The 26,058-nt window shown below is 38.3% G+C and overlaps 1 protein-coding gene across 1 annotated transcript in view; it reads left to right on the top strand.

Moving 5' to 3' along the window:
* Window positions 1–15,494, top strand: part of LOC128664318 (tubulin alpha chain-like) — a 38,694-nt gene extending 23,200 nt beyond the window's left edge. The window contains exons 3-5 of the mRNA XM_053719158.1: window positions 8,543–8,753; window positions 9,585–9,733; window positions 14,517–15,494. Of these exons, the coding sequence (XP_053575133.1) occupies window positions 8,543–8,753; window positions 9,585–9,733; window positions 14,517–15,494 (1,338 nt within the window). The remainder of the gene's footprint in view (window positions 1–8,542; window positions 8,754–9,584; window positions 9,734–14,516) is intronic.
* Window positions 15,495–26,058: the final 10,564 nt, after the last annotated feature.

Below are 26,058 nucleotides of genomic sequence, written 5' to 3'. Positions count from 1 at the left end.
ATTGTTTGTTAGGGACCCCCATACATTGCCCATACACTTTTTCTGTAGTGTAGCTGCCCCATCCCTCCCTGTCCCTTTTAGTTACAATTTGCCATAGCGTAGGGTCCACCTACTCCCTCCCTCTCCCTTCCGCCCGCCTCCCCTGCTGGGCCGTCCACCTGCCTCCCGCTGGCACCAGCAACGATCATTACAGACGGTGACACTAGGGTTGCCATCCGTCCCTTAAAATACAGAACACTTATAAGTTACACATGCTGCAGGATGTGCAGGGAGAAATATGAATAGCAGGCCCGGACTGGCCATAGGGCATACCGGGCAAATGCCCGGTGGGCCTCTGGTTAGCTTAGCCCCGCCCACTATTTCCGTGAATAGTCATACCGAAAATATATTTTGTTTAATAAATATTGTTTATTATTATGTATGTATTATTTATGTTTATATGATGAATATGCAGCATTCACATTCATTTTCATTGAGGCTTGCTATTATACCGGGCCGGCCGGCCGGTGGCCGCACACTAATTGTGACTGGTGGTGGTGACGTGACTGACGTCAGACTAACTCTGCTTGAGACAAGTACACATTTTGTGCCAGTGTGCAGTACCCCTCCTCATGAGTCAGCCTTGCCCCTAGACAGGAGGGCAGTCAAATGGCTCAGAGCACTGCTGGGGAATCCAAATGCAGGTGAGTGTATGGGCCTGGGACAGCATTACTCTCCTACACTACTCCTGAGTCCTGAGACAGTCGGTGTCATGTGGACAGGGCACGCGGCCGCACTAAAAATGCTGCAGGTGCAGCGCGTGCCGTGTCCAGGTGACACCGACTGTCTGAGGACTCAGGAGTAGTGTAGGAGAGTAATGCTGTCCCAGGCCCTTACCTTACCCTGTGCTGCAGCACTTGTCCTAAACTCCGCTTTTCATGCACTGTTCCGGGGAAAACTCCTGCTCCATGTAACCTCAGCACAGTGTGAAGTGCAAGGGCGGGAAGAGAGGCGGGAGAGACCTGAGGTGTGTGCAAGTTGCTTACCGGGTAGCCTGCAATACAGAGCACAGCTGCTCCGATAAGGAAAACATTTTCCCCCTCACATTGTCCTCTACAAATAGTTATAACAAGCTATATTTCTCAATGCTTAAAGGGACACTAAACCCAAAAAAGACTCTCATGATTCATGTAGAGAATACAATTTTAAACAACATTCCAATTTACTTGTATTATCTAATTTGCTTTATTCCTTAGATATCCTTTGTTGAAGAAATAGCAATTCACATGTGTGAACCAATCACACGAGCCATCTATGTGCAGCAACCAATCAGCAGCCACTGAGCCTACCTAGATATGCTTTTCAGCAAAGTATATCAAGAGAATTAAGCAAATTAGATAATAGAAGTAAACTAGAAAGTTGTTTAACCCCTTAACGACCAAGGACGTACGCCACACGTCCTCAAAAAAAAATACACTTAATGACCGAGGACGTGTGGCGTACGTCCTCGGTCTGGAAAGCAGCTGGAAGCGATCCTGCTCGCTTCCAGCTGCTTTCCGGTTATTGCAGTGATGCCTCGATATGGAGGCATCCTGCAATAACCCCCCCCCTTGGCCATCCGATGCAGAGAGAGCCACTCTGTGGCCCTCTCTGCACCGGACATCGATGGCCGGTATCGTTGGTGGGTGGGAGGCGGGTGGGCGGCCATCGATGTAGTGTATGGAGTGGAGGGGGGCGGGATCGGGGGCGGGACCCACGGGGGCGCGCGCGTGCACGGGGGTTGGAGGGCGGGCACGTGCACGGGGCGGGAGTGGGTGGGAACCGCTACACTACAGAAAAACAAAGTAAACAAAAAAAATAAAGTTTAAACTTTAAAAATATAATCTAAGGGATCTGGAAGGGGTGGGGGGTTGGTCTTGGTGGGGGGGAAAGCTACACTACAGAAAATGGCTTTTTTTTTAATAAAATGGCAAATTTTTTGCAAAACTGGGTACTGGCAGACAGCTGCCAGTACCCAAGATGGCGCCCATTAAGGCAGAGGGGGAAGGGTTAGAGAGCTGTTAGGTGGGGGATCAGTGAGGTTGGGGTCTAAGGGGGGATCATACACATCAGCATATGTAAATATGCTTTTTTTTTTTTTTTTTAAATGGCCAAATACCTTTTATTTTAGTACTGGCAGAGTTTCTGCCAGTACTTAAGATGGCGGGGACAATTGTGGGGTGGGGGAGGGAAGAGAGCTGTTTGGGAGGGATCAGGGGGTCTGATGTTTCAGGTGGGAGGCTGAGCTCTACACTAAAGATAAAATTAACCCTGCAAGCTCCCTACAAGCTACATAATTAACCCCTTCACTGCTAGCCATAATACACGTGTGATGCGCAGCGGCATTTAGAGGCCTTCTAATTACCAAAAAGCAATGCCAAAGCCATATATGTCTGCTATTTCTGAACAAAGGGGATCCCAGAGAAGCATTTACAACCATTTGTGCCATAATTGCACAAGCTGTTTGTAAATAATTTCAGTGAGAAACCTAAAATTGAGAAAAATTTAACTTTTTTTTTTTAATTTGATCGCATTTGGCGGTGAAATGGTGGCATAAAATATACCAAAATTGACCTAGATCAATACTTGGGGTTGTCTACTACACTACACTAAAGCTAAAACTATCCCAAAAAGCTCCCTACATGCTCCCTAATTAACCCCTTCACTGCTGGGCATAATACACGTGTGGTGCGCAGTGGCATTTAGCGGCCTTCTAATTACCAAAAAGCAACGCCAAAGTCATATATGTCTGCTATTTCTGAACAAAGGGGATCCCAGATAAGAATTTACAACAATTTATGCCATAATTGCACAAGCTGTTTGTAAATAATTTAAGTTAGAAACCAAAAGTTTGTGAAAACATTTGTGAAAAGTGAATTTTTTGTATTTGATCGCATTTGGCGGTGAAATGGTGGCATGAAATATACCAAAATGGGCCTAGATCAATACTTTGGGTTGTCTACTAAAAAAAAATATATACATGTCAATGGATATTCAGAGATTCCTGAAAGATATCAGTGTTCTAATGTAACTAGCGCTAATTTTGAAAAGAAATGGTTTGGAAATAGCAAAGTGCTACTTGTATTTATGGCCCTATAGTTTACAAAAAAAGCAAAGAACATGTAAACATTGGGTATTTCTAAATTCAGGACAAAATTTAGAAACTATTTAGCATGGGTGTTTTTTTGTGGTAGTAGATATGTAACAGATTTTGGGGGTCAAAGTTAGAAAAAGTGTGTTTTTTTCCATTTTTTCCTCATATTTTATAAAAAAAATTTATAGTAAATTATAAGATATGATGAAAATAATGGTATCTTTAGAAAGTCCATTTAATGGCGAGAAAAACGGTATATAATATGTGTGGGTACAGTAAATGAGTAAGAGGAAAATTACAGCTAAACACAAACACCTCAAAAATGTAAAAATAGCCTTGGTCCCAAACGGACAGAAAATGGAAAAGTGCTGTGGTCATTAAGGGGTTAAAATGGTATTCTCTTTCTAAATCACGAAAGAAAAAATTTGGGCTTCATGTCCCTTTAAAATCACATCAATGACTGCACATACGTAATTTAAAAAAAAAAACATTTTACTCTTTTTTTTATATTTAATCAGGTGCTAATCCATAATGAATATTAGATTTATTTTTTTCTTCAGACACTTTCACACAAGTATAGTCAGAGCAGATGTCATTGATAGGGTTGATTTTAAGAAAGTGATACATTGTAAAAAAATAAATACATATCATAGAAAGTTTGCATTATAATAAAGTAGTTGTATGGGCATTCAATTTCTTAGAGCAGTTAATTTGTTAAAAAAATATATTTTTTTGTAACTAAACAATAACCTGACACCCTCCTGTGCCCTCTACATGAGAATATGGCTTCTTAACTAATAAGTGCTATACGTGTGTATACTGCACACTGGCACAAAGCACCACGGCACGGAAGACGCTCTCTAGATCATGTGGTAGCTGCCATCTCTGCCACTCTATATGCCCGACAGGAAAGCTCAGCATCTGCACAAGATGGAGAACTTCACATTTGCTCCCTGCATCAGGGCGAACAAGACCATTATCAAGCTCCAGGGAGACCTCAGTTTCTTGGCATAAGCACCTCCAGATATCCAGTAGCTTCAAGCAGTGAGGTCATGGCAGGCAAACAAGGTATGCTACAGAGGCTGCCAGCAAGACAGCATCAGCTGATACTGACAGAGACCACCCATGCAGAGCCTGAAAGAGAACATAACCCGTGTATAGGGAGATCTGAAGAGAGATAAGGGGTTACATTAGGCTTTAAAAAGCACATATATAGGTAGTACCAACCAGAGGCCCTCACCTTGAGTGGTAGCACAAATCTCTACATGTAACCGATCATCTGGGATGAGAGCTGCCTGCAGAGCAGACTAAGCAGGTGAGGTCCGTCAGAAAGAGGACCAGGACCTTTTTTGGTGGCATGTGACATATACTTTGTGCCCATTAGCTACAGCTAAATGTGTGTTATGTGACATATACTTTGTGCCCATTAGCTACAGCTAAATGTGTGTTATGTGACATATACATTGTGCCCTATAGCTACAGCTAAATGTGTGTTATGTGACATATACATTGTGCCCTATAGCTACAGCTAAATGTGTGTTATATAGTTTTTGCCCTTATAGCTACAGCTAAATGTGTGTTATGTGACATATACATTGTGCCCATTAGCTACAGCTAAATGTGTGTTATGTGACATATACATTGTGCCCTATAGCTACAGCTAAATGTGTGTTATGTGACATATACATTGTGCCCTATAGCTACAGCTAAATGTGTGTTATGTGACATATACATTGTGCCCTATAGCTACAGCTAAATGTGTGTTATGTGTTATATAGTTTTTGCCCTTATAGCACTTTATGTTGAGCGGAGGTGGGGGGGAGTGGGCCTCTTTTCCATAAAATGCCCGGGCCTCTTTTTGGTCCCAGTCCGGCCCTGATGAATAGTGCTGTCCAGAAACACAATACTTGTTCCTCCCTGCACACCCTGCAGCATGTGTAACTCATAAGTGTCCCGGAAAACATGGCTGAGGTGGCAACCGTAGGTGACACCCACAGTGTCGCCGTCTGTAGCAATTGGGCATCTGTCCTCATATGGAGCCGGAGCACCGATCTTGCTCCGGCTCCATATGCGGCAGATGCTTGAAGATTCAGGAACTCCAGATCTCGGCTGTAACTTAACAGCTGAAAGTGCGCATCCGGAAGCAAAGACGTGTGTGTGTCTATATATGTGTGTATATGTATGTGTGTGTGTGTGTGTGTGTGTGTGTATATATATATATATATATATATTCTCTCTATCTTGCAGTACAATAGGCAAAGTACTGCAAGACGTATATATGTGTTATTGGGTTAAGGGAAAAACAATTTTATAGTACACTGTCCCTTTAAATCTTTCCAATGGCTTGTTATATCAGCTGCAGTGTCTAAAATGAGAAATTTTCAAATTTAGGTATATGTTTGTGTATGAAATAGCTGGTTTTGTTTTTTGACACAACAAACCATTAAAATGGGTTAAGCTTGGAGAAGATTTCCTTATGTTATTACTTTCTGTACACAATCATGTTTCTTTGTAATATCTCTGCCTGTATACCAAAGCCCAATACTTGGGGCCCAATTCTCTATAAAATGCCTAGTCAGTAGTATGAGGCCCCCCAGGGATTGTTGTAAAGACAATTTTTACCTACTGTGTATCTCATTAAGGGGAGGTCACATATTCTTTATGTGAAACAGAGAGACTTATATTCCAATATGATGCTCAGTAAAATAAGCTGATGGTTTGTCTCCATGTTGGTAAGTTTTTTGAGAATTGGGCTCTTAGAGAGAACAATTGAAAATTAACATTTTATTACTTATCTCTTCTACCTCCCATTGGAGTGTAATTTCTTCTACATTTATAGCCTATACTTAAAGGGACAGTCTAGTCCAAAATAAACTTCCATGATTCAGATAGGGTATGTAATTTTAAACAATTTTCCAATTTACTTTTATCACCAATTTTGCTTTGTTCTCTTGGTATTCTTAGTTGAAAGCTAAACCTAGGAGGTTCCTGTGCTAATTTCTATGCCCTTGAAGGCCGCCTCTTCTCTAAGGGCATTTTGACAGTTTTTCACCACTAGAGGGTGTTAGTTCATGTGAGTCATATAGATAACACTGTGCTCACAGAGTCAGCACTGATTGGCTAAAATGCAAGTCTGTCAAAAGAACTGAAATAAGGGGGCAGTTTGCAGAGGCTTAGATACAAAGTAATCACAGAGGTAAAAAAAAGTGTATTTATATAACTGTGTTTTTTATGCAAAACTAGGGAATGGGTAATAAGGGGATTATCTATCTTTTGTTTTGCATAACCAACACAGTTATATAAATATACTTTTAACCTCTGTGATTATCTTGTATCTAAGCCTCTGCAAACTGCCCCTTTATTTCAGTTCTTTTGACAGATTTGTAGTTTAGCCAATCAGTGCCTGCTCCCAGATAACTTCACGTGCACGAGCACTGTGTTATCGATATGAAATACATGAACTAACACCCTCTAGTGGTGAAAAACTGTTAAAATGCATTCTGAAAAGAGGTGGGTTTCAAGGTCTAAGAAATTAGCATATGAACCTCCTAGGTTAAGCTTTCAACTAAGAATACCAAGAGAACAAAGCAAAATTGGTGATAAAAGTAAATTGGAAAATTGTTTAAAATTACATGCTCTATCTGAATCATGAAAGTTTATTTTGGCCTAGACTGTCCCTTTTTAAGTATAGCATTTTTCAGCATAGGCAAGGACACCACAACCAAAATCGGGTATTTCAAATGCGGATATAAAGGTAAAGTAGTTATTTGTACACAATTTAATACATTACAGCAGGTAAAATGTATAAGTGGAAACAAATTAAAGGGGAAATGATTTTAGGGTAAACTATCTCTCTTAAGGTTTTGGGTTTCCTGTCCTGATACTTCTTAAAGGGTCCATATTCACTAGCAATTAGGCTGGTTTTATTTGTTTATTTTCTTATTTAGCCTTCTCTTTTAGCGGGATATGAAACCCAAATTTTTTTCTTTCATGATTCAGATACAGCATGCAACAACTTTCTAATGTACTCCTAAATGTAGCCACCAATCAGCAAGCGCTACCCAGGGTGCTAAAACCAAAAATGGGCTACTCCTAAGCTTACATTCCTGCTTTTCAAATAAAGATACCAAGAGAACAAAGAAATTGATAAAAGGAGTAAATTAGAAAGTTGCTTAAAATTGCTGCTCTATCTGAATCATGAAAGAAAACATTTGGGTTTCATATCCCTTTAAACAAGATAGAAAACTTTGTTTTGTTTGTCAACAATTGGGTGTTTTTTTATTTTTATTTTTTCATTTTGCTATTTACTTTTATCATCAAATTTGCTTTGTTCTCTATGTATTCTATTTTGAAAGCTTAACCTAGGTAGGCTCATATGCTCATTTCTAAGCCCTTGAAGGCCGCCTCTTATCGGAATGCATTTGACAGTTTTTCACAATTAGAGGGTGTTAGTTCATGCGTGTCATATAGATAACATTGTGCTCAAATCCGTGTAGTTACTTATGAGAGGGCACTGATTGGCTAAAATGCAAATCTATCAAAAGAGCTAAAATAAGGGGGGCAGTCTGCAGAGGCATAGATATAAGGTAATCACAGAGGTAAAATGTGTGTTTATATAACTGTGTTGGTTATGCAAAACTGGGGAATGGGTAATAAAGGGATTATCTAGCTTTTTAAACAATAACAATTCTGGAGTAGACTGTCCCTTTAAACATGCTGTTTGGTTACAGTATGGTTGTAAGCAATAAAAAAGCTCACAGTCACAATTGTTACAAGATCTGTGAGTCTTTAAACTGCAAAATGAATACAACATGGTATGATGAATAGTAGCTGTAATGGGAAGATTCAGAGCCTCTCCTAAATACACAGAATGTGCAAAATGCTGTTTTCATGTCTGCAGTTACAGATTTCTAAAAGGGATAGTAAAGTCCAAATTAAACTTTCATGATTCAGATAGGGCATGTCATTTTAAACAACTTTCAAATGTACTTTTATCATCAAATTTGCTTTGTTCTCTTGGAATTCTTAGGTGAAAGCTAAGCCTAGGTAGGCTCATATGCTAATTTCTAAGCCCTTGAAGGCCGCCTCTTATCTGAATGCATTTGACAGTTTTTCCCATCTAGAGGGTGTTAGTTCATGTGTTTCATATAAATAATATTCTGCTCTTGCACGTGGAGTTATTTAAGTCAGCACTAATTGCCTGAAATGCAAGTCTGTCAAAATATCTGAGATAAGGAGGCAGTCAGCAGAAGCTTAGATACAAGGTAATTACAGAGGTAAAAAGTATATTTCTATAACAGTGTTGGTTTGCAAAATTGGTCAATGGTAAATAAAGGGATTATCTATCTTTTTTAACAATGACATTTTTGGTCTTTGCTATCCCTTTAAACCCGTGAAAATGTTATCTAATAGTGTTTATATTTTGCACAGCGGGCGTGCATTTCACTTCATATTGGACAAGCAGGGGTGCAGATAGGAAATGCATGCTGGGAATTGTATTGCTTGGAACATGGAATACGGCCAGACGGACATCTTGTTACAGAGAAAACGGATTCTTCTGGACAGACCTTCTTCCGTGAGACAGACGCCGGAAAACATATTCCCAGGGCAATATTTGTAGACACAGAATCTTCTGTCATAGGTAATTTGTAAAACTGTAGGGAATACTTGCCAGGTCTCTGGTATTCGGATTGTACACTATTTTATGTATTTATCAATCCCATACCTATTGTATTTAATATGTATGATAATGTGATTAAAAAAATTATAGTTATGCAGGTTAGAAATATTAAAGGGACAGTATACCCTAAATTTTTCTCCACTTTTTGTTCCCTTTGAACCATTTTACCTGCTTGAGTGTTCAAATAGCTCCCTTTGCTTTAATTTATTTATATTGGGCTTTGGTTTATAGACAGAGATAATATATGGAAGTATGTGTGTGTACAGAAAGTCATAAAATAATGGTACCTGATGCTGCAAGCTCGACCCATTTTGATAAGTTGTGGTTTCAAAGAACAAAAACAGCTATTTCATATACAAAAATAAACCTAAACCTATCTTACATTTTTACTCTGCAGCTGGTATAACAAATTATTGGAAAACAATTTTACTGTCCCTTTTGAGGACGTAAAAAAAAAGGCCTGTGAAGCATTGTATGTATGGTCTCTCGTGTGACTTGTAGCATGTTGCTAACAAATTGTGATTTCTCTAGGTGGGTGTTCTCTGTAACCCTTTTGTTTTTCTATTTATTGTACCCCCTGTATAGATCTGCAACATCTGTTGGAGCATTAGAAACAAAAACTAATCTATGTTAGCAGCCAATAATGAACCTACAAGTCGCTACAGTATTATAATGTTACACTCAGCTGTTGTCTGATCTATTCAGCAATAAGATCCATCTCACTCACAGGCGCTGTATTTTTATAATAATTATATGTTGATTGGAACATAAATGTAACTTTGTCTCTTGCAGATGAAATCAGGACAGGTAAGACCCGTAGTCTCTACCACCCCCTACAGCTTATATCCGGTAAGGAGGATTCCGCCAATAACTATGCCCGAGGGCACTACACCATTGGGATGCAGCTGATCGATGATGTTTTGGACCGTATCAGGAAACTGGCAAGTGATTCTTTATAATATTGCAGCACCCTGACAGGGTGAGACCTGGTCCTTGTACTAGCTTTGTGCTTAAAGTCATATGATGCAATTTGAGATTGCAGTGAACATTTATATGTGGTTTCCATTTTCCTGTAATTGAAATGGACATGATGCCCAAAATACTCTTATCATGATTCATTGATGTCATTTTAATTCTGTTACCTAATTTGCTTTGCTATCTTGGCATACTTTGTTGATAAGCATACCCAGGTAGGCTCCGGAGCAGAGGTGCCCTACTGTGAGCTAGCAGCTGATTGGTGGCTGCACACACTGTATATGCCTTTTGTAAACGTCTCGCTCTATGGGCTCATGGGGCCCTATGTGTTCAGCTAGATGCAAGTGCTACAAAGGATACCAACTTCATGAGGCAAAATTGATAACAGAATTACCTTGGAAAGTTTTTTTATTTAAATTATTATTTAATTTTTTTTTTTGGGGGGGGGGGGGGATTCATATCCCTTTGAAGTCTGAATATTGTGGGTTTTTAAATTCGGGAAGTGCTCACTGTAGACATCGCATGCCGAAAGGGACATAAACCCCCACATTTTCTTTCACAATTCAGATAGAACATGTATTTATTTTTTTTAACAACTTTAGAATTTAAGTCTATTTACATTTTCTTCATTCTCTTGTTATCTTTGGTGAAATAGCAGGAAGGTAAGTTCAGGAGTGTGCACGTGTCTGCAGCACTATATAGCAGCATTAGCAGGAGCACTAGATGGCAGCACAATTTCCTGTCATGCTCGCTACCTAGCTAAATAGCTCTTCAACAAAGACTAACATGAGAACAAAGCAAATTTGATAATAGAAGTAAGTTGGGATCTTTTTAAAAATTGTATGTTCTGCCTGAATGATGAAAGAATCAATTTGGGTTTCATATCCCATACACCTTTCCACATATTTGTCCCTAATTGGCTTTAGCAGAGGGTGAATTAAGGGTGAAGGAGGAGGGACATGCCAGGCTATGATTATGGCGTACAGCCGAAATGCGTTGGAAGTTACTCTACATCTCCCTCTGCTACTTGACAGCCCTTCTGTGTATGTCTTTTAACCCTTTCATGCCTGGGTTAAAGTGTCTACATCAGAACAACTGTTCTGATGTAAACAAATTGAAATCTCGCGATCATGCACGTGATCACGAGATTTCAATGATGAGATTGCGTCAGGGGGCGTCCCTATGATACTAAGCACGCTCTCCAGACCGCGATCCCATCAGGGAAGCGCCAGTGGCTTCAGGAAAGCCAAGCGGTTAGGACGTTGTATTCCGTCCATCGGCGCTAAAGTCCAGCAAAATTCGAACGGAATACAACGTCCTAACGGCGTTAAAAGGTTAATTGTATGGACTTTTTATTAAAGTGGATCCAGCATTTCCTTGTGTGGATTACTACAGAGAATAGGGCTGCCCGGTGTTCACAAAAATGACTGACACACTGTAAATAACAAATGATTGACACACTGTAAATAACAAATGACTGACACACTGTAAATAACAAATGACTGACACACTGTAAATAACAAATGACTGACACACTGTAAATAGCAAATGACTGACACACTGTAAATAACAAATGATTGACACACTGTAAATAACAAATGACTGACACACTGTAAATAACAAATGATTGACACACTGTAAATAACAAATGACTGACACACTGTAAATAACAAATGATTGACACACTGTAAATAACAAATGACTGACACACTGTAAATAACAAATGACTGACACACTGTAAATAACAAATGACTGACACACTGTAAATAACAAATGACTGACACACTGTAAATAACAAATGACTGAAACACTGTAAATAACAAATGATTGACACACTGTAAATAACAAATGACTGACACACTGTAAATAACAAATGACTGACACACTGTAAATAACAAATGACTGACACACTGTAAATAACAAATGATTGACACACTGTAAATAACAAATGACTGACACACTGTAAATAACAAATGACTGACACACTGTAAATAACAAATGATTGAAATGATTTATTATAGCCCTCTTGTATGTCAACAAATGAACAAAGGGAACACAATAAATGAAAATATTAACCATTATTTTACAATTTGAATGCCCAGAAAACTTATACAACACATTGTTTAAGCCCCTTAATTGCCAGAGTGGGTTGCACATCTGCTACATACAGCACAGCAGCCCTCTCAAGCAGTCAAGGGGTTAAACAATTTGTTTTATCAGAAGAAAGAAAAGTGAAAGCACCAAGTACATTATGGCTCACTTAAAGGGATATTTCGGTCAATATTCAAATGCACATAGACCAATTACATCTTTGAATAGAAATTAATACACAATGGCAAAATGCTTTGAGTAAAAGTTATCACTGTTAGCACATGCATGTGAATCATAGATATTTTCAATGCACCAGCATTTCAAATACTGCAGCTGCTCAAACCACCAGTGGGGCTTTTATCATGTCAGCAATAAGCAATTAAAAAATGGAGTCCTTAGCAGATGGGACAAGCACTTTAGGCTCTCTGAGCAAGTGGTGTGTTTAAAATGCTGGTGCACAGTGCATACTTAGATACACTTCTGAAATCGCTATAGCTTTTACTAGAAGCATTTTTTCTAATACATCTACATTACAAAAATGATTCTATTTTAATACTGAAATGGATCCAAGTGGATTCCAATTTTGGCTGGAATGTTCCTTTAAGCAGGGCTCATAGGTGTCTGTCAGTGTGCAGGCTAGGGAGAAAGTCTGCAAAAAAGAAACTCAGAATCTTCACAAACTTCCTTCTCTGCAGTTGTAGAAGATGCCCCACCCCCGCAGCAACTGAGAACTGTAGCAGGTCTCTGAAAGGGGCTGTAGTTTCATTCATTCTGTTAAACCCACGTGGTGGAAACTTTTCACAATTACTTAGTGTGCTTAAGGGATATGAAACTGGATTATTTCATGATTCAGAAAGAGAATGCAATTTTACATTTTTTTTTTTTCTAATTTACATCTATATATTTTTCATTCTCTTGGTATCTTTTGTTGAAAAGCTGGGAGATCGGCTCAGAAGCATTCACGTGTCTGGAGCAGTAAATTGCAGCAGTTTTGCAAGAGTACTATTACCTGCTATGTAGTTCTCCAAACACCTACCTAGAATACCATGAGAACAACGCAAATTTGATAGTAGAAGGAAATCTTTAAAAAGTTCTATCTGAACAAAACAAAAGGCTTAGGCTGCCAGGTGTCGTGCTTTGATTTTAGTTGTTACATTTTGTGTGTAAAGTGTTTGGTGCCCTCCATAGTGATACTTTTTACAGTAAGATATTTACATTGTGGTCAGGCTATTACATATTTCCTTCTAGTGCTTGGCAATACCGAGAATGGCTGGAATTCTTATGGCCTGGATTCAGTGAGCATTAATCAGAGGTTTTGGTCGATGCTGTTAAAATCACACAGTTCCTGTGTTTTTAATTTAACCACATTTATGCTGTGAACCTCCTGTTCCACCTCATCCCAAAAGTGCTTCATAGCATTGAGATCTTGGGATGGAACCTTAAAGGGACAGTCTACACCAAAATGTTTCTTATTTAAAAAGATAGATAATCCCTTTATTACCCATTCCACATTTTTGCATAACCAACACAGTTATATTAATATACTTTTTACCTCTGTGATTACCTTGTATCTAAGCCTTTGCAGACAGCCTCCTTATCTAAGTGCCTTTGACAGACATGCAGTGTAGTCAATCAGTGAAGACTCCTAAATAACTTCACGGGAGTGAGCACAATGTTATCTATATGATACATGTGAACTAGCACAGTCTAACTGTGAAAAACTTTCAAAATGCTCTGAGCTAGGAGGCGGTTTTCAACTGTTTAGAAATCAGTTTGAGCCTACCTAGGTTTAGCTTTTCAAAAACACCACAAAGGGAACAAAGCAAATTTGATGATTAAAGTAAATTGGAAAGTTGTTTAAAATTGCATGCCCTATCTGAATCATGAAAGTTTAGTTTTGACTAGACTGTCCCTTTAAGTCACTCTTATGTATAGGGACCCAGTCTCAGATGATATCGGTTTTGTGGTAATATTATTCTGCTGGAATTGTCAACCGAAAATAGGTAGAGCTGGAACAAAAAGAGATGCACTCGCTCTGCAATAATGAATAGGTACAATGTGATATTAAAATGGTGTTCGTTTGGATTTATTACTTTAAAGGTAAATGAGACACTAAATTTTGTTTCATGATTCCGATAGGGCATACAATTTTAAATAACTTTCTAATTTACTTCTATTATTCATTTTCTTCCTTCTCTTTGTATCTTTTGTTGAAAGGCAGGGACGTATGCTTAGGAGCCGGCCCATTTCTGGAGCACTATATAGCAGCAGATTTGCAAGATTGTTATCCATTTGCAAGAGCACTAGAGGGCAGCACTATTTCCTGTACCAAAGTGTGCACGTGTCTTGAGTACTATATAGCACGGTTCAGCAACCTTGGCACCCCAGATGTTTTAGAACTATATTTCCCATGATACTCAGCCAGCCAAAAGAGTGTCTAAGCATCATGGGAAATGTAGTTCCAAAACATCTGTGGTAACAAGGTTGCTGACCTGCTATATAGGATCAGTATTTGCAATAATATTTGTTACAATGTTTGACTATTTTAAGTTTTATGTTAATGTAAATGTTGCTGTGTCAATTTAATTTTCTATTATTTTTTGGAAATATGTTCCAACATCAGACTCTAAAATTTCTCCATTCTTCTGCAATCCGCAGGCAGACCAGTGTGAGGGTCTCCAAGGGTTTCTGGTCTTTCACAGTTTTGGAGGTGGCACAGGCTCCGGATTTAGCTCTTTGCTGATGGAAAAGCTGAAGATGAATTATCTGAAGAAGTCTATTCTGGAGTTTTCCATTTATCCTTCACCACAGATCTCCTCAGCTGTAGTGGAACCATATAATTCCATTCTGACCACCCACAGCACCTTGGAGCACTCAAACTGTGCTTTTATGGTAGATAATGAAGCCATTTATGATATCTGCCGTCATAACTTGGATATAGAGCGTCCATCATATATTAATTTAAACAGGCTAATTGGACAAATTGTGTCTTCTATAACTGCATCTCTGAGGTTTGAAGGCCTATTGAATGTAGACCTTGTTGAGTTTCAGACCAATTTAGTGCCTTATCCTAGAATTCATTACCCCCTGGTCACATATTCTCCCATAGTAAATGTAGAAAGGGCTTACCATGAACAACTATCTGTACCAGACATAACCAATGCTTGTTTTGAACCCGCTAACCAAATGGTGAAATGTGACCCTAGACGTGGTAAATACATGGCGTGCTGCTTATTATACAGAGGTGATGTAGTGCCCAAAGATGTCAATGCGGCCATTGCTGCAATTAAAACCAGGAAGTCTATACAGTTTGTTGATTGGTGTCCTACTGGTTTTAAGGTGGGAATTAATTACCAGCCTCCCACTGCTGTCCCAGGAGGGGACCTGGCTAAAGTTCAGCGTGCTGTCTGTATGCTGAGCAACACTACAGCTATTGCTGAGGCTTGGGCCAGGTTAGACCACAAGTTTGACCTGATGTACTCAAAGAGAGCATTTGTACATTGGTATGTGGGAGAAGGTATGGAGGAAGGGGAGTTCTCTGAGGCAAGAGAGGATATGGCTGCCCTGGAGAAGGATTATGAAGAGGTGGGAACAGAATCTGATTTAATTGATGAGGAAGATAACAATGAATACTAAATTGTATGCTCTAAAATAAAAATATAATAAAGGGTGTGATTTATCAACTAATAATGATAGAAACATAGTCCTCAAAACACTGAGCATAAAGCATAGTTGTATCTTTTCTGATAAAGCTCTTATTTTGACATCTTTTTATTTTATTATGTGACTGAGGAAAAGTCCTGTTTAGCAAGATACTGGAAATTAAACTTGATTACTACTGTTTTATGTGTTTGTTTTTATTTTTGTTTACAGCTTTCAATAAAAAATGTTTGTAGCTGATCCATTTATATAGCCCACATGGGAGTGTTTTTGTAACAATGTATAGTTTTGCTTATTTTTTTTAATAATTTTGTGATGATTTTCAAACTCCTAACCAAGCCCCACAGTGTCAGATGTATACTGATGTCTACAGACTTCTGCTTGCTCCTGTTTGTGTAATGGGTCTTTTCATATGCAGGGAAGGGGGGAGTGTCTGCCTTTCATGCTTTCCCAGCCCCCTTCAGTGGGTGTCCCAGACTAACCTTATCAACAGTGCTAAACTGGGAGCTTTTAAGTACATTTTTAAAAGGTTTTATATAGGTTTTTTTAGATCAGTATCTGTGATTCTTCTTCTTTATATTAGTGTCTATTACAGCCAATTATATGAAAATTGGTGTATACTGTCCCTTTAATCTACAGTGGTAAAAAAAAAAAAACTCTAGTTACTAGTCAACTAAATGTTAAAAATGTTACAAGGCAGATTTCTTAATAATTTGCTGTAATTTCTAACTCCTCCAGTACTAGTGGAAATTTCCAGCCCTGCAAATGTATATGATCTGATACTCAGGATGCCTGCTGACTTGACACAGGTGGAATCGCACAATGTCCCTCCCCAATTCTCTATCTTAGGTTCCACCCTATCACACACTTAATCTACCATCTATTTTTCCCCACAACTGAGCAGTGTTTATTGCCTTGGCTGCCCATAACATACTAATAATTGATTTAACCTCTTTGGTGCCAGTGCTAGTGATTTAACTCACCCGCTTGACTGCCAGTAAAACTAGCATAACAGTGTTTTTACACCCCACCATGACTGCATGTAACTCATCAGGCAGTGCATTATTTTACATTCTGTGGTTACCAGTAACACCTGCTCATTCAAGTTAAACACATATTTACATAAAGCAGTGTAAAACAGAAAATACATCTGACTCATTTTAAGTGTTCATTTATCTTACATTAGAGTCGCACACAAGATGTTTCACCATAACAGGGCCATAGGTTTCGGCCATTTGCACTCATTTCATTTACACTTTGAGTTCAGTACTTTTCCACTAAAGGTACCTACACAAATCACACCTTGTTTTTTTACAGCAGACAAAGCACATTTAAACTTTTGTTTGTAGAAAGACTGAACAATGGCAGAAAATGATAAAGAATATTTTATTTTTGGTCAATTTCTACGTTTAGCAATAGTTCATCTTCCCAAAACACAAAAACGTAGGATTTAATACTTTTGTTATTCAATGAAAAACAAAATGAAAAGTAAAACTGTTTTATTTTTTTTGTTTTGTCACCATGCACCATCTTGTAGTTTATGCAGAAAATGAGTAAGCAGAAAAAATCTACCAATCGATAAATACTGTATATTTTAAACTAACGAAACTTATGATTTTCCCATAGGGTGTATAACTCATTTGATAATGTATGCATGTTCCTACCTGTCCAAATTCACTTAGGGCTTTATTACAAGTGGCACGTTATTTAGCGATCCCGCATGCGCGTTAATTTCCATAGACGTAAGCTTTATGCGTGTGTCGGGTAACGTGCGTATTAGAAGTTGAAAGTAAAACGTTTTTGCACGAGCGCTAACCTGACATATTTGGCTACTCGTTGCTCCTGATTTGACTGCTGCAATGCTGATCCTTTGTTAACTATAAGAAAATAAAGCTATTATTTGAATAAAGGAACCCACCCCCTTTCAAATGAGGGATCATATTCTATATTTATGTGGTGGAAGTGATAAGGCTTGATTTATATTTGCCAGACCCTCAAAATTGAACCATACTGTTGGGTATTTGTATTAATGAAAATCACTTGGCGGCTGTGAAATGCAAGATTGCTCATTTAAAGGATTCTTTATTTTAAATAATGGGATTTACAGACAACTGTAATGAGGGGTATGATAGTGGGGCTAACCTAGCCTACATGATTTTGTTTCTTAAAGGGGTATGAAACCTACATTTTAATTTTATTATTCAGGTAGAGCATCTTATTTTAAACAACTTTCCAATGTACTTCAATTATCTAATTTGCTTCACTCTCTTGGTATCCTTTGTTGAATAATATACCTAAGTAGACTTAGGAGCTGGGAGCTAGCTGCTAATTGGTGGCTTCAAATATATGCCTCATGTCATTGGCTTACTGATGTGTTCAGCTAGCTCCCAGTAGTGCGTTGCTGCTCCTTCAATAAAGAAAACCACTTGAATGAACCAAAATTGATAATAGAAGTAACTTTGTTAAGTTGCTTACAATTGTGTCCTCTATCATGCCCCTTTAAGCATATTGTTCTTTCAGATTATCACTATTGCCCCAGTGGTGACCTAATAGCCACATGAGCATGTGACAAACTCTTTGAAAGAGAAGCCTTTTGCTCTATTTTAGTGCTTTTATATAGGAGTGCTAAGGGGAAACTGCCAATGCCAAGATAATGAGACTCTAAATTGGAAAGAGGGGACTCTCCTCTTCTTAAAAGTAGGTTTCATGCCCCTCTCTGAGGTTTATCAGGGTATTTAAAGTGCTGCCATCACTGTTCTTACTGGAACATATTGGCTGTTATTATGAGAATGAAATGACAGACGCCCCCTGTTTAAAATGTCTCCTGTACCTATAAGTGGTGGAGGGCTCTGTAACACACTTGTACTGAACAAGCGTCAGTATTCACACATGAGGGCAACCGATACTCTTCTAATGAACACACTGCAGTGTAGAAGGCTGATGAGCAGCTGTCTTTATGTTAAACTATATAACAAGATTCAGTATTTATACAGAGACCGTTATAAATGCTGCTCTGTTCAATAACTATAAACTGATGAGTATATGGCAGTGTACAACCTGTCTGTTGCTATGGTTATGCTAAGCTGTGTGGTGATGATGCTGTGTAAGGACACTGCATATCTATACATAGGCTGACCATATTGCCGCTTTAAAAAGGGACACATATGAAAAATACATATGTCAGGGCTGTTTTTAGGGCTGTTTAAAGAAATGTTTTGTATAAGAACCCTGACATATGTATTTTTCATATGTGTCCCTTCTTAAAGCGGCAATATGTTCAGCCTATCTATACAATATGTAGATATGTACATATTGTATGTTACCTATACAATGATAATGTAGATGGAATTATCATAAGCCGATATTCTTATATGTTTGGATAAACAATTGGCAATAAGTCTGGGGGTCGGTACAGTGTTTGCTAATCCTGTACTACATTAATAATAAATACAAAAATCAATATTAAGACAATAATAGAAATGCTGTGTTCACAGAATTCATTATTTTATTATCTGATAAAAAATCGCCATCTCCCTTTGGTAGCTGCAAATATACATTAAACAAACATTATCAAAAGACATTCTCTGCTATTGTACTCAATGGTTAGTGTTATAGTAAATGATCAGATGCATAAGATGCAGTGTAATAGAAAAAGAGGATAGCTGTTAAAGGAATAGTTTAGTCAAAATTAAACTTCATGATTGAGATAGAGCAGCAACTTTCTACTTTACTCCTATTAATTTTTCTTTGTTCTCTTGGTATCTTTATTTGAAAAAACAAGAATGTAAGCTTCAGCACCTGGGTAGCGTTTGCATTGGTGTCTAAATGTAGCCACCAATCAGCAAGCGCTACCCAAGTACTGAACCAAAAATGGTCTGGCTCCTAAGCTTACATTCTTGCTTTTTCAAATAAAGATACCAAGAGAATTAAGAACAATTGATAAGAGTAAATTAGAAAGTTGCTTAAAATTGTATGCTCTCTTTGAATCATGAAAGTTTAATTTGACTAGACTATTTCTTTAATTTGTAACAAACACATTTTAAGACTTTATAAAGTCAGTGACCTTCCATCCATAGACCTCAGTGCATCCCAACACAGCAGGATCTGAATATACCTGATAATGGAGGTCATTCTAATGCTACATAGATATAGTTGAGCTATTAATGCTGACGGATGTCCTTGTGTCCTGGATTATTAGTTTACATGGCATGTTAGGGTTAGGAAGGAACGCTGGATTCATAGTATAAAAGTACATTCTGTGACCGCTCAACCTCCCTCTGCCTTATTGTAGAACCGGCCCTGGCTCAACCTCCCTCTGCCTTATTGTAGAACCGGCCCTGGCTCAACCTCACTCTGCCTTACTCTTTCTGCCAGATGGCTCTGTTTAAATACCATTGTGGGGTTTGTCCATGCCTGAAATGACCTTTTCCTGCCACTGTAATGGTAGGATTGAAGTCCATAAGTGCAGTCAAGGTTAGAGGGGCCCAGTCTCTCTCTGTCAGCCCTGAGAAATGGGGCCCGGTTGCTTCTGTAAATAGAAATGTGAACTGTTTAGGCAGGAGCTGCACAAACTGGAAGGAAACAACATGTTGTTAACCACAATTGTCAGGGTTAAATTGTAGGAAAAGTGAATAAAAAAATCACACACATATACTGCATTTTGTTTTTAAAATACTCCGTTAAATTTGTTCTTGATTCAAATAAAGTACAATACAATTTCAAGCAACTTTTCAATTGACTTGTATTATCAAATGTGCTTATTTTCCTAGTATCTTTTGATGAAGGCGCAGCAAAGCACTATTGGGAGTTAGCTGAACACATCTGGTGATTCGATGACAAGAGGCATCAGCCATCAATAAGCAGCTAGCTCCCAGTAGCGCCCTGTTATTCCTGAGCCTACCTAGGTATGCTTTTCAGCAAAGGACACCAAGAGAATGAAGCAAATTAGTTAATAGTGGTGAATTGGAATGGTTGTTTAAGATTGCATATTCTGTCTGAATCATTAACATTTAATATTCATTTGACAGTATCTTTAAACATTATACAAACATTACATTTTGAGAGTAATATCTCATTAAAACCAGAAGTTTTGTTACAGTTTACCTCCCTTCCTTTTGTGATTTACCTGTTAATTTCTCTGTATTATCCCATGGAGGTGCCACCATTTTCACCTGCAACGTTCCTGCCTCTGTAACAGTGCACATAAGGAAACAGACAAACGTTCATCATGTTCAGCTTCAGCCAATCCTGCGAGTTCTTCCTTTTTATTCAGACATGTGACTCTTTACTTAAAGTGAACGTAAATTTTGATGATAAAGTGCCCGTTTTTTAAAAAATCCGGTTAAAAACAAGGGGCACTTTAATTCATCACAATTTACATTTCACTTGTGTAGTGAAATACTTACTTTTTAATCTTGACAGCAGCTCCAGCGATTACCCCAGTCATCGCAAGCCTCTTTATACGTCAGAAATGACATATTGCTCATCCTCCAATCACGGCTCCGCCCCCTCGGGGGAATCTGTGTCTGATTCAACGCCATGATTGGAGGAAGCCGGATTCCTCATTTTAGACCCGGGAAGAGGTTTTGCGACGGGCGGAGGAAGCGATGCAGCGGCTGTCAAGATTAAAAAGTAAGTATTTTCACAACACGAGTGAAATGTAAATTTTGATGAATTAAAGTGCCTCTGTTTTTAATCAGATTTTTAAAAACCGGGCACTTTAGCATCAAAATTTACATTTACTTTAAAGGGACACTGAACCCAAATTTTTTCTTTTGTGATTCAGATAGAGCATGACATTTTAAGCAACTTTCTAATTTACTCCTATTATCAAATTTTCTTTATTTGAAATGCAAGAATGTAAGTTTAGATGTCGGCCTAATTTTGGTAAACAACCTGGGTTGTTCTTGCTGATTGATGGATAAATTCATCCACCAATAAAAAAGTGCTGTCCAGAGTTATGAACTAATAAAAAAAGCTTAGATGCATTCTTTTTCAAATAAAGATAGGAAGAGAACGAAGAAAAATTGATAATAGGAGTAAATTAGAAAGTTGCTTAAAATTGCATGCTCTATCTGAAAGAATAGAAAGAAAGAAAAAAATTGGATTCAGTGTCCCTTTAAGCAAATAGATAATGCGCATGCAGTTATATAAAGATTAATAACAATAGTTATTGGTTGGTTAAAGGGACATGAAACACAACATTATTCTTTCATGATTCAGACAGAATATGCAATTTTAACAACTTTCCAATTTGCTTCTATTATTTAAATTGCTGCATTCTCTTGGTATCCTTAGTTGAAAAGGATATCTAGGTAGGTTTAGGAGCAGCAATGCATTACTGGGAGCTTGCATCAAAATGCCTCTTTTCATTGGTTCACCAGATGTCTTCAGCTAGCTCCCAGTAGTGCATAGCTGCTCCTTCAAAAAAGGATTCCAAGAGAATGAAGCACATTGGATAAAATAAGTAAACTGGAAAGTTGTTTAAAATCACATGCTCTATTTAAATCATAAAAAATAAATGTAAAGCTAGGTTTCATGTCATACATGTTGTTATACAAATATTCCGTTTTGGGGGGGGTGCATTAAAAAGTTAAAATTAAACTTGCATGAGTCAGATAGATCTTGTAATTTTAAAGTGCTTTACAATTTAATTTTCTTTTGGTAACCTTTGTTGAAAAGACTATATACATATCATCGGCAACCACAATGCCAGCTGGTGATTGGTGGCCACACACATTTGTTTCTTTTTCACTGTCTCACCAGATGTGTGCAGTTAGCTCCCATAATGCATGGCAGCTCTGGAGCTGACTTTCACCCCTGAAAATGGATTAAATGCAGAGTTAAAGGGACTTTTGTGATTCAGATAGAGCATACAATTTTAAGCAACTTTCTAATATACTCCTATTATCACATTTTCTTCATTCTCTTGGTATCCTTATTTGAAAAGCAAGAATGTAAGTTCAGATGCCGGCCCATTTTAGTGAACAACCTAGGTTGTTCTTGCTGATTGGTGGATAAATTCACCCACCAATAAACAAGTACTGTCCAGGGCCTGAAACAAAAATTGGCTGGCTCCTTAGCTTAGATGCCTTCTTTTTCAAATAAAGATAGCAAGAGAATGAAGAAAATTTGGTAATAGGAGTAAATTAGAAAGTTGCTTAAAACTGCATGCTCTATCTGAATCACAAAAGAAAAAAGTTTCAGTTTACAAGTTCACTTATGTATAAAAAGCTGCTCGTCAAAGCACAATCTTGTTTAAGGGTCTCTTAGGTAGATATAATGTAGCAGGTTCACACATGTTAAAATCCAGTAATAGAAGATATTATATATGTTTGCAAACTTGTAGTCGCCATTTTGTTTTCAGTTCATGCCAAAATGGGAAATGGTTCTTTAAAAAACAATAATTGTGAAAGTTACAAAAAAGTGATTGTAAAGAGATAGAAAAACAGTGCACAGTCTGCCCATCCTGACAACATAATAGATGCAGTAGAAAAATAAAAACGTCATTTGTAGATGTTGAGATCCTGAAGTGATTGATTTATTTTTATATGTATTAAAATGTACCTTTTTACTAGCCTTTTAAGCTTTTTAGCGCTTACTCTCTCCCCATTTTAACTTTTGTATTGTTAGCCTACTAGGAGGCTATATAGTTAGTAAGCTTAAGGCCCTGGGTGTAGCGCTCGGTCCACTTCTCCTGTTCTTTTTGATTGATTTATCCTACAGATCTCTTTAGCTGTGCAGGAGATCACGTACACAACACATACAGATATGTACCTATACTTTTATAACTGTGTGCCCTGTTCGCTCTTTTCTGCAATAGGGATTGATGGAACTTTAATTAATCAATACTTCGTATGTTAATAAATGTCTAGATTGTCTTCTGTGACCATATTCAGAGTGTTTTACATATGTGCAAGAATCACAAAAAAAAGCAGCACCACCAAAATATCTTCAACAGATTTATTCGTGCAAACTGCACAGTATCAAAGCCAGATCAAAAAAATAGGAACGTTTCGGACTTAGTCCTTAATCATGCATAGTTACACCCAAAGTTAATACAGCTTAAATATACAGCTTAAATACACCTATAAACCACACACCTGAAATGATGCTATCTAGTGGTCATTAGCAAAATTACAATAACAGAATATCAATATCAGTCTAACAACATACAGCTAATAATTAATCAACAAGATTAACCCCTTAATGACAACTAACATACCAAGTACTTCATTCAAAAACTAACTGTTAATGACAATAGACGTACCTGGTACGTCAGTTGTCTAACAGAGTGCTGGAAGCGATTGCAATCGCTTCCAGCAGCTCTCAGGGTATTGCTGTGATGCCTCAATATGGAGGCATCCTGCAATACCTTTTTACAAGCCTCTGATGCAGAGAGAGCCACTCTGTGGCCCTCTCTGCACCGGTAGCGATGGTGCCGTTGTCCGGGTGGGAGCGTAGCAAGGAGGCGGCCCATCGCTACCCGGCATCCGGTTCCTGTAACTGCAATGTGCACGCCGGGGGCCTGCGGGGGCGCGCGTGCGCATTAGCCACTGACACCAATGAAAAAAAGTTAAGAAAAAAAGTTTAAAAAAAAGTAAAAAACGTTTGAAAAAAATTAAATATAAAAGGATCTGGGAGGAGGGGGGATGGGGGTATTGAGGGGGGGCTGCTACACTACAGAAAAGTTTGAAAATATTGTTTTTGGGGGCAAACTGGGTACTGGCAGACAGCTGCCAGTACCCAAGATGGCGGCAATTAAGTAGCAGGGAGGGTTATAGAGCTGTTTGGTGGGGGATCAGGGAGGTTGGAGGCAGGGCTCCATTACAGCTGAATAAATCTTTTAAAAAAATAAAATTAAAAAAACTCCTTTTATTTAGTACTGGCAGACTTTCTGCCAGTACTTAAGATGGCGGGGACAATTGTGGGGTGGGGGAGGGAAGAGAGCTGTTTGGGAGGGATCAGGGGGTGGGATGTGTCAGGTGGGAGGCTGTTCTCTACACTAAAGCTAAAATTAACCCTGCCAGCGCCCTACAAGCTACCTAATTAACTCCACTGCTGGGCATAATTCACGTGTGGTGCGCAGCAGCATTTAGTGGCCTTCTAATTACCAAAAAGCAACGCCAAAGCCATATAAGTCTGCTATTTCTGAACAAAGGGGATCCCAGAGAAGCTTTTACAACAATTTGTGCCATAATTGCACAAGCTGTTTGTAAATAATTTTAGTGAAAAACCCCAAAAAACCTTTATTTGCTCGCATTTGGCGGTGAAATGGTGGCATGAAATATACCAAAATGGGCCTAGATCAATACTTGGGGGTTTCTACTACACTACACTAATGCTAAAATTAACCCTACAAGCTCCCTACATGCTCCCTAATTAACCCCTTCACTGCTGGCATAAAACACGTGTGGTGCGCAGCGGCATTTAGCGGCTTTCTAATTACCAAAAAGCAACCCCAAAGCCATATAAGTCTGCTATTTCTGAACAAAGGGGATCCCAGAGAAGCATTTACAACCATTTGTGCCATAATTGCAGAAGCTGTTTGTAAATAATTTCAGTGGGAAACCTAAACTTTGTGACAAAATGTGTGAAAAAGTGAACATTTTTTTTTAATTTGATCACATTTGGCGGTGAAATGGTGGCATTTTATGGAAATGCATAAAGATCTGTATCGTTTCTTTAGGTCTGTGAAACTCAAAAGTTTTTTTGCTAGCATACCTGATTTTGATGTTAAGTGTCATACCCCAACTGCATATATGCAAGGGCAGGGGATAAATTTGAAAGCATTGGGATTATCAAAAAAAGAGTACATTTACACCAACACAGGTAAATGCAGGGGTACAATCCTTTATCAAAATGGTGGAGAGGGATGTGATGGAATTGTGTAAACATAATCATATACAGAATTACAGTAATGGTGATAGGGGTACTTTAACCATTAATGAAAGAAGGGCCCTTGATAACCTTAGAAGGAATAAACAACTAATTATTAAGGGGGCAGATAAGGGCTGAGCCATTGTGCTCTTGGATAAACAGTATTATGTTAATGAGATCTACACCCAATTATCTGATAGTGAGGTTTATCAGAAATTAGCATATAATCCTTTTTTCAAAATAAAGAAATCCTGTTTTGTGTACAGACAGCAGCCAAACTTGGCATCATTGATAATGATACTACACAGTTTCTAATAAATACAGAGGACATCACCCCTGTCCTTTACACCCTCCCTAAGGTCCATTATTATTATTATTCTTTATTTATAAAGCGCCAACAGATTCCGCAGCGCTGCCCATGGGTACAAGGATAACAGTACAGTGGAGAAACAATACAATAAAAGACAAAATTTTACAGACAAATACAGGGGGAATTGAGGGCCTTATTACCGTGGGAACTTACAATCTAGACGGGTAGGAGGATTGGAAACAGGAGGTGGGGACTGCAGGTGAGAATGATATTAGTGAGGAGATAGAGGGCAACTGTTAGTTAAGTGAAGTTAGTTTGTTGATAAGCTTCCCTGAACAGAAAGGTCTTTAG

Source organism: Bombina bombina, chromosome 6, assembly GCF_027579735.1.
Source record: "Bombina bombina isolate aBomBom1 chromosome 6, aBomBom1.pri, whole genome shotgun sequence".
NCBI lineage: Eukaryota > Metazoa > Chordata > Amphibia > Anura > Bombinatoridae > Bombina > Bombina bombina.
Note: the sequence above shows the minus strand (reverse complement) of the source record. Positions and strands in the feature narration are given on the sequence as shown.